The sequence below is a fragment of the Giraffa tippelskirchi genome, chromosome 2 (genome assembly GCF_054371585.1).
Source record: "Giraffa tippelskirchi isolate mGirTip1 chromosome 2, T2T-mGirTip1v1.2.pri, whole genome shotgun sequence".
In the NCBI taxonomy this organism is placed as follows: Eukaryota; Metazoa; Chordata; class Mammalia; order Artiodactyla; family Giraffidae; genus Giraffa; species Giraffa tippelskirchi.
In genome coordinates this window covers 29,484,329-29,501,979 of record NC_137276.1, presented here as the reverse complement: position 1 = coordinate 29,501,979, position 17,651 = coordinate 29,484,329, and the positions used below count along the sequence as shown (strand labels likewise).

The 17,651-nt window shown below is 47.8% G+C and overlaps 1 protein-coding gene across 1 annotated transcript; it reads left to right on the top strand.

Annotated features, from left to right (window-relative positions):
* Positions 1 to 1,916: 1,916 nt before the first annotated feature.
* SCD (stearoyl-CoA desaturase) lies at positions 1,917 to 17,427 on the top strand. The gene is made up of 6 exons (XM_081548483.1): positions 1,917 to 2,348; positions 2,873 to 3,155; positions 7,033 to 7,163; positions 8,619 to 8,824; positions 10,408 to 10,640; positions 13,337 to 17,427. Exons 1-6 carry the CDS (start codon positions 2,322 to 2,324, stop codon positions 13,534 to 13,536), a joined length of 1,080 nt encoding a protein of 359 aa, XP_081404609.1. The 5' UTR covers positions 1,917 to 2,321; the 3' UTR covers positions 13,537 to 17,427.
* Positions 17,428 to 17,651: the final 224 nt, after the last annotated feature.

Here is a 17,651-nt window from a genome sequence, read left to right as displayed (position 1 = left end):
GCAGAAAATGAATGACCTAGCACCTAGCTTACATAGTAATGGCAGCATTAAGTGATACCAGCAGAGTCATACCTACCTGAGTCTAAGTGAGGAGGAGGGCAGTTTCTAGAGAACTCTGATGTTTCAGCTCGTTCCCTGATGAAGTCCAGGGTCTGGAGGAAATAGGCTCAGACATACCTAGTCAGTTAAAGGGAAAGAAATTTGGTCTCAATGGTAGAGCCACTTTTGGCCACAATTGAGGATACACCCCAAAGCAACCCTGACTCTTCTACCTTGAAGAATAGCCCTATAGATGGCAGAGGAATTAAGCCAATTAGACATTGCAGGAGAGCCTGGAGAGGAGCAACACGTGCCCAGACTTCTCTCCCACATGCATGCTGAGGGCTTCTGAGCCGTGATGAGACAGCTGTCTGTATCTAAAAACATCTAGTCTCATTCAAAACTTTTGCACTGGACAGAGAGTCAGGACTGGAATGGAGGTGGAGGGTGACCGGCCAGGAGGCTGACCAGGACCCAAGACCTGTGGCCTACTAGGGAGCTCCTTAATCATCCTCCCAGGCAATCCCAGGTGCCTCTCTTCCAGAAGCTAGTTGCTGGCACAAAACTCCTCACTTTCTTCTCTTCCCAAAGGGATGGTATTTGGGGAGACAGGGGTGTGATTGGAGACCCAGAGACTGCACAGCCTACCTGGTTCCCAGCTTACCCCCATGGTAAGGCTCCCACAGCCCCCAGAAAAGGCAAGACTGTGAGCCACAACAGTGAAGTCAGAACTTCTCAGGGACCAGGGATTCTGAGCAGGGATTAAGACCTGGGCTCCATCATTACATTTCTGGGCTCAGCTACTAGCTCTATCATTGACTGGCTGCTGTGACCATAAGCAAGTTATTTAATTTCTCCATAGCTCACTTCTCTCATCTTTTAAAAGGGAATAATAAATGACTACCCACCTCACAGGGCCCAAGTAAGTATCAAATAAAATGATTCTTGTGGATTGACTTGCAATATCTTTTGGCTATTCTTGCTGCACTTACAAGTACTTTCTCCTGATTCTGAGTGAAAGCACGTCTGCACTTTCCCCACGAAATGGCCTTTCCCAACGAAGGCAATTCCAAAACAACAACCCGACAATCTAAAGAATCTCCAAAACATCCCGCACACGTTCTGTTGGCGTGGGCACAGGGATAGCATAGCTCACTGGTGCCTGGCAGTGAAAATTCCCTTTCGGCGTGCTCAGTGGCTGAACCTCTTGCGCGCGTGCAGATCTACACATCAGTGCATCTACGTGTGTGTGCGCGGCCTCCCGCCCGCCTACCGGCGGGGAGACCCGCATGCACGTTCAGCAGTCCGGGTTTAGCGCGGCGCCGCTGGTGGGCGGTGCTGGGCCATTGTTCCGCGGCGGACCAAACCGTCCCCCGCCTCCTACCCCGCATCCCCGGGGCGCTAGCCACAGAGGGAGGCGGGGCTTCGCCAGGCGCGCGGCCAGGGACCGGGGGTTTGAGGGCACGTCTCCCCTCCCACGCGTCTAGGCGAGCGGGAAGGCAGGGGTGGAGTTGTGTGGAGTGGTCGCCCGCGTGGTTTCCCCACTCTTTCCTGGGAAACTTCACCAGTGCCTATCCATTTGCGAATTGCCCGGGGCCAGTCCTGGGCTGGCACGCATCCCCGCGCCGTTCCCCGACCGCGTCCTCTCCCTCTTCTCAAGCGCCTCCGAGGCGGCAGGGTGCCCGGTAGAGGCCCAGCGGCCGGTGGAAGAGAAGCCGAAGAGAAAGGGAGGGGAGGGGGAGTGAGGAGCTCGCGGCAGAGGGAACAGCAGATTGCGCCGAGCCAATGGCAACGGCAGGACGAGGTGGCACCAAATTCCCTTCGGCCAATGACGCGCTAGAGCGTACAGAAGCCTATTAGCATTTCCCCAGGGGCAGGGGCAGAGGCAGGGGCTGCGGCGGCCAAGCCGCGGTGTGTCTGCAGCTTCTCCGGCCCCCAGCACGCCTCGGCTCTCTGTCTCCTCCCCCTCCCGCCCATGCGGATCTCTCACAGTGAGCCAACTCTGCGCACTTTGCCCCTTGTTGGCAGCGAATAAAAGGGGTCTGAGGAAATACGGGACACAGTCACCCGCTGCCAGCGCTAGCCTTTAAATCTCCAGCACAGCAGGTTGGGTCCGGACACCGATCCAGCGCGCACCGTGCAGCGGAGGGTCCCGAGAGCAGCGCCGCGGATCGCCACGCAAAAGCAGGCTCAGGAACTAGTCTACACTCAGTTAGGACTGCCCCGAACTCCGCTCCGCAGTCTCAGCCCTGGGAAAGTGATCCCAGTGTCCGAGAGCCCAGATGCCGGCGCACTTGCTGCAAGAGGAGGTGAGAGCTTCCGAGTAATGGCCCCTAGACCCCAGGTTCGCCGGTGCTGGTGGGGCTTCTAGGTGACTCACTGGAGAAGAGTTGAGATCACCGCAGGAGAACATAGCCATCTTTTGCGAATTGTACTGCCTTCAGTTTGTTGGGAATGGGGATTGTAATTTGCGAACTTAGGTCTCCAACTTTCGTTTCTTAAGCTTTAAAGAGAAACCTGGTCCTGCCGGTAGCCTTATGTATGTAGGTATGCGGGCTTTCCTTTGTGTGCTCGTTGGGGTGCGAATGTTTCACTCCTCTTATTTCCCCTTCACCTTGAGGTTTCACCTCCTCTCCCCAATCGCTGCACAGTTCCTGGGGACTTCCCTGTCTTCCCTCTGCCATAGACCTTGCCCTCAGGTAACCTGGGTATTGGGACCAGGTCTATGCCTATCCCCCGCCCTTCCCCCAGCTTGACTAGGGAGTGAAGTGGTCCCTACTACCTCCACGTGTCCTCTCCTCTCTCTTGACCCTCCACTTCCTCTCCCTTCCAGATCTCTAGCTCCTACACAACCACCGCCACCATCACAGCACCTCCTTCCAGGGTCCTGCAGAATGGAGAGGGCAAATTGGAGAAGACTCCCCTATACTTGGAAGAAGACATCCGCCCTGAGATGAGAGATGACATCTATGACCCAACTTACCAGGATAAGGAGGGCCCAAAGCCCAAGCTTGAGTATGTTTGGAGAAACATCATCCTCATGGGTCTGTTACACTTGGGAGCCCTCTATGGGATCATATTGATCCCCACCTGCAAGATATACACCTTTCTCTGGGGTAAGAAGTTCCCACGTCCTCCCTACCCAGTACCCTAGGTTCTCTCCACTCTTTTAGTTAAGTAGGATCTTACATAGAGTAGAAACACCAGCCCCTCCAGGCTAAGGTTTTCCCAGCCATTTCCCTTTGGTGTCCTGAGAAGCTGGGTGGCCTGGGAACAGAGCCTAGGGGGTTTGGGATACAGGAGCGTCCACTCTGGGGGATCTTTCAATTTCGGTGTTGGGGCTGGAGCCCTGAGACCATGGGCCTCAGGTTTTGAAATGAGCAGAACTATGCCAGAGAGTCAGCTTTCTCTGAAAGAGGTTTTCTGTTTTAAGTCTTTGGCTTGATTGCTTGTCCCAGCCCTGCCAGCCAGGAAAGAATCAAGGTCCCTACCGGGGAGGCATGAGGACATGGGACTAGATGAGTGACTTTAGAGGGCTTAAGCTGAGTCTAGTCATGGAGTAACAAGAACAACTGCTCAGGAAGAGAGTTAGTAGTAGAGGAACAGAGTGGTGGTCATCACAAACTTCTTTTGCCCTGACCCTTGGCCCTTTCAGGCTCCTTGGTTTCATAAACAGATGAAGAAGGCTCCTGTGTAGCCTAGTTTACACAGATGATTGATCTGTGACTCCATGTAAGTCTCAACTGTACATGCCACTCGACAAAATGTTCTTAGAATCAAATAAGGCTCAAGAAGTGTTCCATGTCCCATTCCACACCCATCCTGCTCCAGCCCCTCTCTCCCAGGACCGGGCAGCCCTGGCCTTCAGGTTGCTGCAGTGAGGGGGACAGTCCCCAATGTATCCCTGACCTGCCTGCCCTTAGCTCAGCTCTTTCGGGAATCCATGGGCTTGGGCTGATAGCAGGGCCCTGCTGCCTGCACACATATATGTGCTCTGCGGCCATTCCCACCTCTGCCACTATGAGTCTGGCTTGGGAAGGGGAAAACAGAGAACCCTAAAGACCAGGGATGGGAGGGTGGGGCACATCAGCACTCTCTGAGAGGGGCAGGCCAGAACTCCCCCTCCAGAAACTGTAGGTCTTCCAGAGCAGTCTTGGGTGTGGGGTGCTTGCAGACAGCTGCACTCTTGGAGGGGAGTTACATAGAAGGGCTGGCGAGCCAAGTTTCAGCCAAGTCCTCCAGAACCTCTTTGATCTAAAGGTGGTGGATCTGGTCTGTGGAGCTTTTGGGAGGCATCCTGTTGGTAATCCATGAACAGAAATGCAGCTGGGTAGATCCCCTCTCTCAGTTTTTCAAGGAACACACTGGGGACAATAGTACTTTTTTTTAAGATTAGAAAGATAGTGCTTTTTTACATGTGCTTAATTGCTGGGGCCAGCCAGGCACCGATGAAATCGTTTCATCTGCAGACCAAGAAGGGCTCTTATTTTTGAGGGAAGGGGGACATCTGTTCTCTAGTCCTGAGAACCCAGCAGAACTTGAGTTCCGGAATTTCAGTTCAACTTGAGGAATCAGGAGCAGGACAGGGATTCCTCAGGGAGGCTTCGGACTCCTCTCTCCACCCCTTCTCCCCAGTAGAGAAGTCTTCACCAGGTGTTTGGAGAAGGTGTTTGGTCACCTGCAAGCCCCTTCCAGCCCCAAGAGTCCCTGAAAGCCTCGTAAAGTCCTGAGCTTGACCAGATGCTGCTGCTTACTCCTTTCCCTCGGATGCTGGTGCAGGAGGCAGAATGCTATCCCCAAACCAGGGCTGTGCCCGCTACCTTTTTGGTGCCCTGCCCATGGGTGTGTGCTGTGCCTTTGGACAGAGAAATGTGTCACATGAAGACTGGATGGTGACTTTTTTACTCCTGTCCCTGGGCCCTCTGGTGGATGGCTTAGCTGATGGGATGACTGGTTTGGTGTGGGGATATCAGAACTCTTGTCTTAAGGAACAAAAGGGGGGTGGGGGGAAGGTCAGAGGGTCCTCAGAGTTCAGGAGCTTGGCTTTACCTTTTCTTGTTTTATCCCTAAGGATGGTGTTAAATTAGCAAATGATTGTGATTCCAGCATTTCTCATGACTGAGCAGTTTTGGTGTCTCAGAACCGCCTTGAGGGAAGGGCTGAAGAGATATCTCTGGCTACACTGAGGGACCATGGGGCAAAACTTCTCCAGTCTCTTTCTTAGGACTAAAACTGAGGTTTTGCTTAACCACCAATTTGGACTTTAATAGAGAATGAATTTCCAACTGACCCAAAGCCTTCTAGTAGATAGGCTTAGAGGTGCTGATAGAAAAAGGCACCGGAGGGTTTGAGTGCTTTTTCCAATTCCTCTGTTAATGCAGGGATCTTAGGTACTTTTCCATGTCACCTTGCCAGGGTCTTCTGTGACATGAAACAACCCTAGGAGCTTCTTTGCTTCTGAGCTGAGTGCTTCTTTTGTGCCCGAAGACCTTTTCCTTTACCCGTGGTGATTGGTGGGCTGTGGCTCAACTGTCATCTATCCAGGTGTAGACGCAGACAGATAACGGCATCTGAAAGGCTATTACCACATGCTTGGGGACCAGCAAATCACCTAGGGCCCCAACTCAGTCCAGAGGGCTATGAGTAGAGGAACTCTTACCGGGATGGACTCTGGCTCCACGGCTCTCCTCCCCATCCTGTAGGAGAAATTGGATAGGGTAGAGGAAGATGGGTGGGGTGGGGGCTTGTTTAGGAAACTGGTATCTGTGGCAGAAGAACACAGAAGGATTTGTTACAATGTGCAGTGTCTCCAACTGCAACTAAGTTCAGTGGCCACTGAGAATCTATTGTTTCCGGCTGCTTCCTTAGGAATGAAACATTGTCAATAGTCACTGCTCTACCAAGGCCTCAGCCCCTGCCTCCCTAGAGCTACTGAGCAGAGGAAGGTGGGTGGCTCTTGGGTTGCGCAGCAACCCACCTCCCATTTAGAGACTCTATCTGGCGCCTGGAGCCTGCAGGCCTCCAGGAAGGTGAAGTATGACAGTGTTGGGCAACTTTGAGCCCGTCCTGCCGTTATCTAGAATTAGCTTTGCCAGCTGAAGTATGGGCTGGCAGAGGGATGTGGCAAAGGCGAGACATATCTGGCGAGACATATGCCACGGAACCGTGGGCATATTTTGGGGAGGTGGATGGTATACATCCTCGTGCCAGACTTCTGGAATACGAACCACTTTTTTGAGACAAAAATCTAGTTTCAAACCATGGCTCTATTTCCTAGCCATGTGACCACAGATAAACGCTTAACTTCACTGAGCATCTGTTTTTTCAGCCACAAAGCAAGGGATATTAAACCCCTTTCAAGGTATCTAGTGAATCGGAAAACATAAAATCCTTGGCGAAGCTTAAGACACTGCAACTATGACTGATGTGCAGGGTGAATTTTCCCCTCCTGTGGCCACATTGCCTGCTAAAAGGTTTTTGAACCACTTGGTAAATAGTCCTAGTTCTGAGCCCCCTTAATGTCCCCTAGAACCCAAGAACCCTCAAATGGGTCAGTGCCCAGATTATACTGTCTGTTAAATATTTTAATACCACCCTTGCCTATGGGTCTTAAGCACTACCGTAGTGATCTGTAGTCTTAAAACGTTGAAGAAGGTTAGCAGAAGGTCAGAGGGGACGGGACCTGGGAGAATATCCCTCATGACTAAGAAAGCCAAGTGGCCAGGAGGTAAGAGCCCTCTTCTCTCTCCTGCCTTTCTGAAGTTCCCTGGGACTCCTAAGCTTATTCCAGCTCCTAGGTTAGATGATGAGAGGGAATGGTATTTTTCAAGTGATTAAAATCAAAGGAGCCTAAGAGATCAAGGTATCCCTGGAGTTCAGGGAAAAGCAGATCCTCACCAAGAGCCTAAAGAACACACAGACTCTGACCTGAGGAAAACATCATGCAAACACTTTCCCAGGTTAGTGACTGCCTGCCCTGTCTTATCCTGGCAGTGTTATTCTACTATATGACGGCTGCCCTGGGCATCACAGCAGGGGCCCATCGCCTGTGGAGTCACCGAACCTACAAAGCTCGGCTGCCCCTGCGGGTCTTCCTGATCATCACCAACACCATGGCGTTCCAGGTGAGAAGCCAGTTGTGCTCGGCTCTCTTTCTCCTCACTCTTTATTGATGAGCCGGTGGCGGAATGGAGGCGATCAGTGCCTGGAGAGGGACAGCACCTGGACAGCCATTTCACTTTCCTCTCTCCTTGTGGTTAAGTTCAGGTTCAGTCCCGAAGTCCATAAAACATAAGGATACTTCTGAGTGACTGGCAGAGGCAAGTAGGAGATAAAGAGGAAATCCTGTCAGTGTGTAGGGTCATTTTTGAACCTCTGTTATCACCCAGTCTGGCTGTTGTGGTCTTTCATTAAGTGCATAAGGCAAGAGCTGAGCCTGGTTTCACGGGTAGACATTGGACAAAACATTCACAACTCTGGGTGGATGTCTTAGGACTATCACAATGAGGTTGAAGTTAATGTTTCACAGATTCTTCTGTTGTTTTCAGGTAAGACAATCAAACACTTTTATAGTGCTAACTATATGTCTGGCACTATTCTAAGCACTTGACATAGACTGCCTCATTAAACCTTCACAACAATCTTAGGAGGTAGGTACTATTGTTATCCCCATTTCACAGATGGGGAAATTGTGTCACTGAGGGTTTAGGTAGACCAACATTATGGTCCTTTTAATGGGTTACCAGGCTGCCTAAGTCAACTGTTGAAGTTTGCTGAAACAGAAAGTTTTTAGCAGAGATAGAATGAAGGGGACTGGAGAAAGAGAACTCATAGTTTATTAGGCAGTAGCAAAGGGCAAAAGATAGCATGTAGTGAGGGGCCTAGCTTGGAACAAGAGGAAAACACAAAGAAGCCCAATTAGTCCCCTTCTCCATGACAATACCCCACGGTTGCATAATCATCTCTGCTATATGCCTTAATGCCTCAAAGGCTCCTGATATTGTCCCCACAGGGCAAAAAAAGGAAGAGAGATTGGCATACTCTATGGAGTAGAAAGAGTCCCAGAGGCCATTTGGGAATGTGGTCATATCGTGATTTATCTGTCTGGCCTTTTTGAGTTGTATGAGGTATCTCTTGCCAAGGCATCAGAATGGAGCTGCCCACAGCTTCATCCACTGACCAGGGCGCTAAGACACAAGGCTGCCTGCCTCCTGTTATCCACACTCAGGGATTAGGCACCCCACACCCCATTTCTTGCTTGAAGAATTGCAGTGTTCCCTTCTAATGAAACTCTGAGCCCGTACAATCTTCCTGCATTCCGCCCACCACATAACCCTCGAGAAGCAGCCAGCCCTGTTCATGTGATCCTGAGACCTGACGTTGCTTTTCCACTTATGCTTCAGCAGCAAGTTTAGGGAGGAGAGGAGGCAACTCCGTGACTTCTCCTTTGGAGCACCAACTCCTAGGTATTTTGTGAGGTTGGGCTGAGAGCTGTGGGCTCTGGAAGACGCCCGGCAATTGGAATTCCTCTGAGAGGGTGTCTCTCCGCAGGCCTTCATTCCTCTCCTCTGTTCTTCTAGAATGATGTTTTTGAATGGTCCCGAGATCACCGTGCGCACCACAAGTTTTCAGAAACGGATGCTGATCCCCACAATTCCCGACGTGGCTTTTTCTTTTCTCACGTGGGCTGGCTGCTTGTGCGCAAACACCCAGCTGTAAAAGAAAAGGGTGCTACGTTAAATTTATCCGACCTAAGAGCTGAGAAGCTGGTGATGTTCCAGAGGAGGTGAGTGACATGATGATGGAGCTGGGGGACCTGGCATTTGGGGACACCCTTCTTTCTCCTAGGACTTGTCAACATGAGCTGAGAAATTTACTTGGTTTCCATATCTCAGATTATAATTTAAAACCCTAATTTTTAATAGCCCATGGGCCCAGAGCCATAGACTGTTGTTTCTTTTTCTCTGAGCTACCTAAGCCAATTAAATTCAACAAATATTTGTTGACCTAGGATGGTCATGGATACAAAGCCAAATGTGTCATAGTCCTTACCTTCAAGGAGTTCATAGCTTATTGGGGAGTGGAAGAATAAGCCAAGTACCAAATACCTATGATACATGACAAAATATTTTCCATAGCGAGGAGAGGCACAAAGGGGAGGGAGACTGTAGAGTGGGGACCATCAGGGAAGGGCTTATGAAGAAAGTAGCTTTGGAATCCACTGATGGATGGCACAGGGCAGGTGGGTGGGGGAACAGTGCAAACAGAAAGAAAGAGCTGAAGCGTGTTCCTGCAGCAGAGTCCTTTTGCTTGAAATACAGGGTGTGGTAGGAAAAAAGACTAGCAACAGAGACTGATGCCATTCTTACGGACTCTTACAAGCAGACAAGGTTTAGTTCAACCTAGGCAATAGGAAACCATAGAAAGGTTTTTGAGCCAGAAGGTGGCATGGTTGGAGGTATGCTTTAGAAAGATAGCTCTGGGGTGGATGAGAGATGGCATTGAACTAAAGAGGTGGGGAAGTCTTGGGTTTCCGTGCGGACAAGTGGTGGTAGGAATGGAGAGGAATTGAAGGCAGCAGGGGTTACTAATGATACAAGAGTAGCAGACTTAACTGCTGAAGGTGTCTAGGAAATCAGTTCCCTGGTAATGTCGATGCCTGCTGTACCTTTGGGAGGAGGAAGAATGGAACAGGGCCTCCAGAGGGACAGATCTGCTGGCATCTAGGACATTTGGGGTGCCTCTCTGAGGGAGAAGAAGAGGAAGGATGAGAAAGATTCCTGGCTAGCAGGAGATGAAGGCAACATACTAAACAAAAATTCTGGGGATTTCCCTGGTGGTCCAGTGGTTAAGACTCCACATGTGCATCGGGCACGGGTTCGATCTCTGGTCTGGGAACTAAGATCCCCTCGTGCCACCTGGTGTGGCCAAAAAAATAAATAAACAAAGATTGACTTAAACATAGATTCTGCAAAGAGCACTGCTGAAAGGGAAAGGAAGCCCAAAGGCAGAACGGAAAAACCTGGGAAGGAGAACTCAGTCTGTAATTTGGACCCTGTCTGTTTTCCTGAAGTGGTGAAAGAGAGCAATGGATTTAGAGTCAGGAGATGAAGCGTTCCAATCCTTGCTCCACCACTTCCTGGTAGTGTGACCCTAGAAAAGTCATTTAACCCCTCATTACCTCATCTCAGAAGTATGATAATAACACTATATTCTCAGAAAATTTCCTTGCCCATTCCCTGTTGCTCTGTTGCCTGCCACATTGTGCTCTCAGTGTAGAAAGAGACAGCCCAGCCCTGTGAGAGTGGAAAATCAGGTAGGTCTCAGCGTCCTCTCTCCACTCACAGAGCGTATAATCTCTCAATGCAGGTACTACAAACCTGGTGTCCTGCTGTTGTGCTTCATCCTGCCCACACTCATACCCTGGTATCTATGGGATGAAACGTTTGAAAACAGCCTGTTTTTTGCCACCTTTTTCCGTTACGCCCTTGGGCTCAACGTCACCTGGCTGGTGAACAGTGCTGCCCACATGTATGGATATCGCCCTTACGACAAGACCATCAACCCCCGAGAGAATATCCTGGTTTCACTGGGAGCTGTGGGTAAGTCAGCAGTCCACAGCAAGACCATATCTAGTGGTCTGCTGCTTAGGGTATTAGGTTACGAGCCAGAAAAACTAGATTTACCTGTTTTATGACCCCTCTCCATATGTCATTCCACTATAAAACTAAGGGACAGTATTAGAAAACCCTTGAAAGTTAAGCAACAAGTCCTGTGTAAAGAGAAAAGGGTGAAAAATAACAATGCCTTTAATTCCAGGTTTAAGAACAATCCACAAATGCTATGTATGATGAGCCCCTTTGGGCTGTCCTCTTCCCAGTTATCTCTGATCTGGGTGATAGTCTTGCTTGGGGCAGGGAATGCATAAATAGAAGAGTAAGGTCATCTGGGTGGCCAGAAAGCCTAGTGTTTTATATTTAAACGTGATATACAAAACAAATACTTGTCGTTTAACTCAATAAGCTTCTCTTTTATCACCTTCCTGTATTCCGAAGGGCAATATTTGAAGTGTATTACATGCCTTACTGCCTGGTGATGCCAGTATGAAGGACATCAAAGCAACTGTTGGTGGCCCTTTATCACCACCTACCACTCTCTTCTCTTATCCTTTATTTTTCTCTCTTCTGTTTCTCTGCTATGCTGGGAACACTCCCTCCCCACAGTGTGACTTAGGAAACTCCCAGTAAAGCAATTACTCACTAACCTAATGCTGACTATTCAGGAATTTATTTCTACCATTCCTGTTCTAATAGCCAGACAACAGGGTTCTGCCATCTGTCTCCATTTTCTTTTTCTTTTTTTTGGTCTGTCACTCTTTTCAGCTAAATATAGACCTTGACTAAGGCCTGGAATTAGGTTTCCTTAGGCACACCCCACGGCCTCTTCCAGTGATCAGGGCTTCTGGTCATCCAGCATAGATAGGTAACCTCCCTGCTCTACACATGTACATGTGCCATGGCCTAGCCATCACTTGGTTCTCTTTAAAACCTTCCTTTATATTCTCAACCCTGAGTATCTTTTTCTTTTTTATTTCTCTCTGTACTAAAGACATTTTTTCATTCCTTTTAAATTTTCATACATCTTCCCCTCCTTCCAGACACCATGTACTGTTTACATGTTCTTACTCTGAACCATGTTTGAAATCAATCACATTATAGGCTATTTTCATAGAAAACCAGTGAATGTCATGGAAGGTTTCTGGAATGAGATCAGTCCTGTGCTGCAAACAGATCTGTTGTGAGCTTCCCCAAGCCTATTCAGAGTGGCTGTCAGTATCTCACTTATCATTCGCTCGTTCATCCCTGTTGCTCCCCACTTATCACATCACTCTTTGTTCTCTGGTTGCCTGTTTCCCCTGCTTCCCTGCCATTCTAATCTTGTTCTTCTTGAATTACCTCCCCACCCCCAGTCACATGCTCATCTTCTCTCTGCCAGAGCTAACCTCCCAACTTGAGCCTCTCTTGGCTGTATCTTGCTGTTCCAGTTACAGAGTCTCATCCTTCTTTTGCCCACTAACCTTCCTCCTCTTTCTTTCCCCTCTTGGCACTGTGTGTGTGTCTGATTGTTTTAAATCTGATAAGTGTGGGCCTAGCTAGTGCTTAGACAGAGCCTAGTTGCAGTCATTTATGGAAATTAGCGATCTTCCATCAGTACCTTTAGCCTTGGGGTTATCCTACCCTCCTACTCAGTTCACATTGAATAAACTGATGATCCACACTGTGAACAAATCTTGAGATGGTGCCCTGGTTGGTGTTATTCCCATCACAGGACTTCCTTCCTTGTTGGTTATTAATGTCATTATTACTGTACTGGGGCTCTTTCATCTTCAAAGGGCTCAGCACACTCTTTTATTAGCTATTCTTCACCCAGTTTTACCCCAGCTTCATAAGGGTATTGTTATTGAATGTGGTTCACAAAGAAGATCCTGCCTAGGACTGGAGAACTCTGTCTATGGAGTTTCCACAGCTCGACTCATTACAGAAATTATTCTGAATCTAGAATTTCTTTGATTTTCCTCTGTCCAGCAAAGGGAACTGCTCGTTTCAGAATTTTAGAGGTTAGAAGGAATACCTAAGCTTTTTGATTCTTATTCCCTCAGAGAGCTTCTGTTTTATCAGCATCACCCCCAGGGTGAAAGCTCAAAGAATTAGGAGCCAAAACAGTCTACTCTGAACCAGTAGAGGCTGAGGAAACTTAGGCTCCTGGGCTAGGCCTCCTTTCTTCTGACTTTTGACTGTGCCGCCCAGTTCTCTTGGTACCTTCAACCCTTGGAGAGAGTGCCCATGCGGTGGGGGAAAGTGTGCTCCTTTACTCACCTTTGTAAGAAACCCAGTAAAAGTTCTTCATTCTGGACTCTCTCTCCACTCTAACACATGCACATATACACAGAGCCTTTAGGGTCTTATACCAATATGTAGTGGAGCTCTGGAGTTTTCTAGTCTAAAACCCATTCCTACTGATAGCAGTTTCTCTCAAATCATCTTTTCTTCTCAGAGAGACTGCCAGCCCTCCTCCCACAAAGGTTCTTAGAGAGCCATGGTGACCAGGTTCTTCCCAGTCATTTCTTAAGATGCCTCTGAGGAGATCTATTTGGTTCAGAGTTTAAAAGACTAGCTTCATTCAACAGCAACAGGTTTCTACTAGGTGTGAGGCATTCTTCTAGGGAACCAGAGTGCCAAGATCAAGAAGCCAGCAATCCACAGTATAGCGGCATAACTTTTCTCTGCTTTTGTTCCAGGTGAGGGCTTCCACAACTACCACCACACCTTTCCTTATGACTACTCTGCCAGTGAGTACCGCTGGCACATCAACTTTACCACATTCTTCATTGATTGCATGGCTGCCATCGGTCTGGCTTATGACCGGAAGAAAGTATCCAAGGCTGCCATCTTGGCCAGGATTAAAAGAACTGGAGAGGAAAGCTACAAGAGTGGCTGAGTTTGTGGTCCTTTGGGTTTCTTTTCCAAAAGCCAGCTGGGCAGAGGTTTAATGTTCTGTTTATTAACTACTGAATAATGCTACCAGGATGCTAAAGATGACGTTAACCCATTACAGTACAGTATTCTTTTAAATTTTCTTTTTAAATTGAAAGCCAACAACTCTGCCTTTGTGATGCTAAGCTCATGTTCTTATTTCTTCTCTTATCTTCTTTCTCTTCTGTTCCCATTATCCTTCCCTTTGTTTTGTCCCTATCACCTTCCTTTCTCTTTCCCCTCATTGCCCCCCAGGCAAGCAGTTGGTCAGTCATTGGTGGGTTTCCAGCTTCCAAAGCCTAGACAGCCTTTCTGTAGTCTAAAACTAGTGGTCTTTGCCCCAGCTGACCCTTTCCTTGAGCTGTCTGAGCTTTAAGGTGGATGGCTCGAGCTAGAGATACGACAGAATCTTCTGGGAAGGGCCCTGATGATCTTCAGCCCAGGCTTTTGCTAGATGAAATGGAAGAATAACTTTATTTTGGCACCAAACTGCAGAAACAGGTAAATTGTCAGGGGGGAGAGTCAGCATGCGTGGTATGATTGATAAACAGGATGAGTTGAAGTGGGAAACAAGGCAGGAAGCTCCTGCTATGATCAGACACCCCTGTCTGCCCATCACCCAGCATGCTCCCTTTCTTTCCTGACTCTGACTGGGAAATGGCCGTGGAGCAGGGCAGTCCTAGAACTCAAAAGCAAATCTCAATGTCCTGATATACTTTAGGCTGAGGATAAAGAAGAAGCATTTAGTTTGTGGTAAAAGTGGTCTCTGCTGCAGATGAATTGTTTTCTTTCTTTCATAACAGGAAGATTTCTTATTCTAGATAACAAGAAATCTTGAGGTTGGTTGTGTCCAGAATTGCTAACTCCAGCAGCTCAGGAAGTTGTCAAAATTCTTTCATCTTTCTACTCTGCCATCTTTGGGATATTGGTCAGCTCCCCTCATAGTAAGAAGGTGGCTACAGCATTTTGAGACATCCAAAAAAGAGATGCGTTGGTGGTATGATGGTGAGCATAGCTGCCTCCCAAAAAAGAAAGAATTTTAGGAGGCGGAGTTGGGTCAGACATAAAGCTATATATACCTGGGTACTTGGGTTGGAATATTAAAATAATTCTCTCAGAGTATTTCCCTCCGAAAGAGAAGGAGGCTTGAAGAAGAGGAAGAATTAGCCAGGTTGTCTCCTTTCCTCTCGCTGCTGGACAGGAGATGGAGAGGCTGAGCGGCAGGGTCTGTAGGCAGTTCCTAAGAGATAAGGTTACAAAAGAAAGGCTCTGAGATCACATTACTGAGGGATTCAGAAGGTTACTGACTAAGTTGTTGGGTGTCCTGATATGGAAGCTGGTTATACAAACAAGTTAGTTGGGTTCATTTCATTAATTCCACTTTCTCCTTGGACAGAGAAAGCATTAGAAGGCTTCTCCCCACAGTGTTGAACCCTTTCACTCATTCCTTCTATTAACTTCTAGCTGAAAGTATAGGACTGGCTGGGGGATGGGGTAGGAATCTCTTAACTACCCTATCGATTCTTGGCTCTGTCCACTCTGTCCTCTCTGTCCACTTTCTCCTGCTGGTTCTATCTCCTCCATGTTTCCTTCTTTCTCTGGACAGGCAAGCCTCTTCTGTATGTATTCAGAGGCAGTGATGGCTACTATAGTCCAAGTCGTTCCCTCTCTTACCAACAGAATGGTCAGGGTCACTGAACCACTGCTTCTCTTTACAAAGTTGAGCAAGCTGCCACTTTCACTTGGCCCCTAGAGTCTCCATCTATATCCTTGTGCTCCCTACCACACTGATGACTCCAAACAAGGCTAGCAAACCCTGCTAGAAACATCCTTTGCACAGGCATCCGCACTCATGAGGCACGGCCAAGCCGAATGCTCATGTTGTACCAGAGCCAGCCTGGAGCAAAAGGGGATTTGTTTTTAGTCTCCTTTGTCTGGGTCAGAACCAGAGAGCATGCTGGATGCTCCCAGCTTACTGGGTAAGCTGCCTAGCCTGAGTCAGTGCTCTCAGCGGACAGTGCAATGCTTGCAGAAGCAGGGGGAGCCTAGCCTTCACTGGGAAGCACAAGAAGCAAAGGCAGGTTCCCAAGTGCCTCACTCAGAAGGTGGCCCCAGCCCCTGGAGGGAGCCAGGGTGCACCACAAGACTTTGCCTGAGGCTTAGGATGTGAGATGCCATGAACTTTGCTGAACAGTGTCTCTGTTCAGCAAACTAACCAGCATTCCCCACAACACAGTCTAGGGCAGACAATAGTATAGAGGAGTGTTGGAAGAACCTTAGGTCCCTCTGTCCCTGTAACCTCAGTTGTCAAGGCAGAAGCCTGGCTTTATTCTATTTAAAGGTTGAAAATATACAATACCAAATACTCTGTCACTGTTGAGCTCCAAGGATGGAAAGGAGCGGAACATTTCTTCCTGTATTAATTGGATAGATAGAGGCTACAGGGCTTGGGCTAAACTAAAGACATCCTTGTCTTTTGAGCTGTTCCTCTCAGTAGGAAAAAAAAAAAATCTAATGGAAGATCACTGTAGATTAGATCCTCTTGACTGAAGCACCTACCCCTTGGAAATGCCTGTGGGGTAGTTTTAATTCCACAGGTCATCAGATGCATGCTTTACAACTGATGATCAAAAACAACTTATCTTTCTATTCTAATTGTGTTCCATGGATCTAATCTATACCATGACCCTACACAAGGCTGGATGATGTCCTTGGGCCCAGGGTACTTGTACTTGTGTAGGTGGGGGTTGTCCACTGAGTAAGGAATACTGTTTCTAAGATTCTAAAGCTAAATTCGAATGACACTTTAATGACGCAGAAACTCAGATCTGATGGCATCTGAATTTCTAACAGTCCTTGCTTTGTGGGTATGCTGACAACTTATGTGGATGCCTTACATCTTTTCTAATCAATGTTGCCTCTAAGCCTGCTCTGCTCCTTCCCTGCTCCCTCTGTGGAATCCCTTTGCACTCCAGAGCCTGCAGAAGTGGCTGGTATAAAAGGGGGCCAGGCTGGAGAATGATCAGTATAGCTGTTTGCGGGATTCCCTTCTGGGCTTCATTTTGGAAACTTTGCTTAGGGCTGTTTTTCTTAATTGCCCACATTTGATGGAAGGTGGAAGGAATTTTGAATGTATTTGATTTATTATTATTATTATTATTTTTTTTTTAGACTAAAAGATGGTTGTAGGATTTAAAATGGAAATTTTTCCTCCTGGTTAGCTAGTATCCTGAGTGTATTCTCTGTAAGTGTAGCTCAAATGAGTCATCATGAAAAGTTCAAGAAAGCTTGATGTCAAAGTTATATGGGTGGTTAAGGCCAGGGCCTGTCCTACCACTGTGCCACTGACTTGCTGTGTGACCCTGGGCAAGTCATTTAACTATAATGTGCCTCAGTTTTCCTTCTGTTAAAATGGGATAGTAATACTGACCTACCTCAAAGGGCAGTTTTGAGGCGTGACTAATGCTTTTTATAAAGCATCTTGGAGTTCTCTTAAGACCTGAGTATTTTTATAGTAGCAGTATCCACCGTGAACTGTGTCCACCATGAACCACGTGTCCTGGATGCAATCAGGAATCTATATGGTTCTCTCTGAAAGATTGGATAAATGCATTAGATAAGGGGTGGATAACTAGCCAGACAAAATCTGAGAATGCATAGACTCATTGCCATGGAAACATACACAGGATACCTTTTCCTTGATTGGGTGGGATTTTTCCCTTTTTATGTGGGATAGTAGTTATTTGTGACCTAAGAATAATTTTGGAATAATTTCTATTAATATCAACTCTGAAGCTAGTTGTACTGATCTGAGATTGTGTTTGTTCATAATAAAAGTGAATCTGATTGCCCTGTGTCTGAGCTTTTTTGGCTGTGATTCAGTCTCTTCACCACCCTGTTTATGTCCTGTTCCTGTACCTTTAAGAGTAAAAGAGAAGTAGAAACCACAATGGTTGACTCATACCCCAGTAACCTGCCCTGCCCTCCTGCCCTTCTAGGGGTAACTTTAGGTTAAACTCAGCCTTGGCAGCAGGAATCCCGGAGTCTGCTGCCGTTAGATAAAACATGAACACCCAGCAA

Bases quoted from the DNA above. Each gene is read 5' to 3' on its own strand.
- SCD (XM_081548483.1), top strand. From the start codon at position 2,322: ATGCCGGCGCACTTGCTGCAAGAGGAG. The intron at 2,349-2,872 runs GTGAGAGCTTCC...TCTCCCTTCCAG, and splicing joins CGCACTTGCTGCAAGAGGAG to ATCTCTAGCTCCTACACAAC. The intron at 8,825-10,407 runs GTGAGTGACATG...CTCTCAATGCAG, and splicing joins CTGGTGATGTTCCAGAGGAG to GTACTACAAACCTGGTGTCC.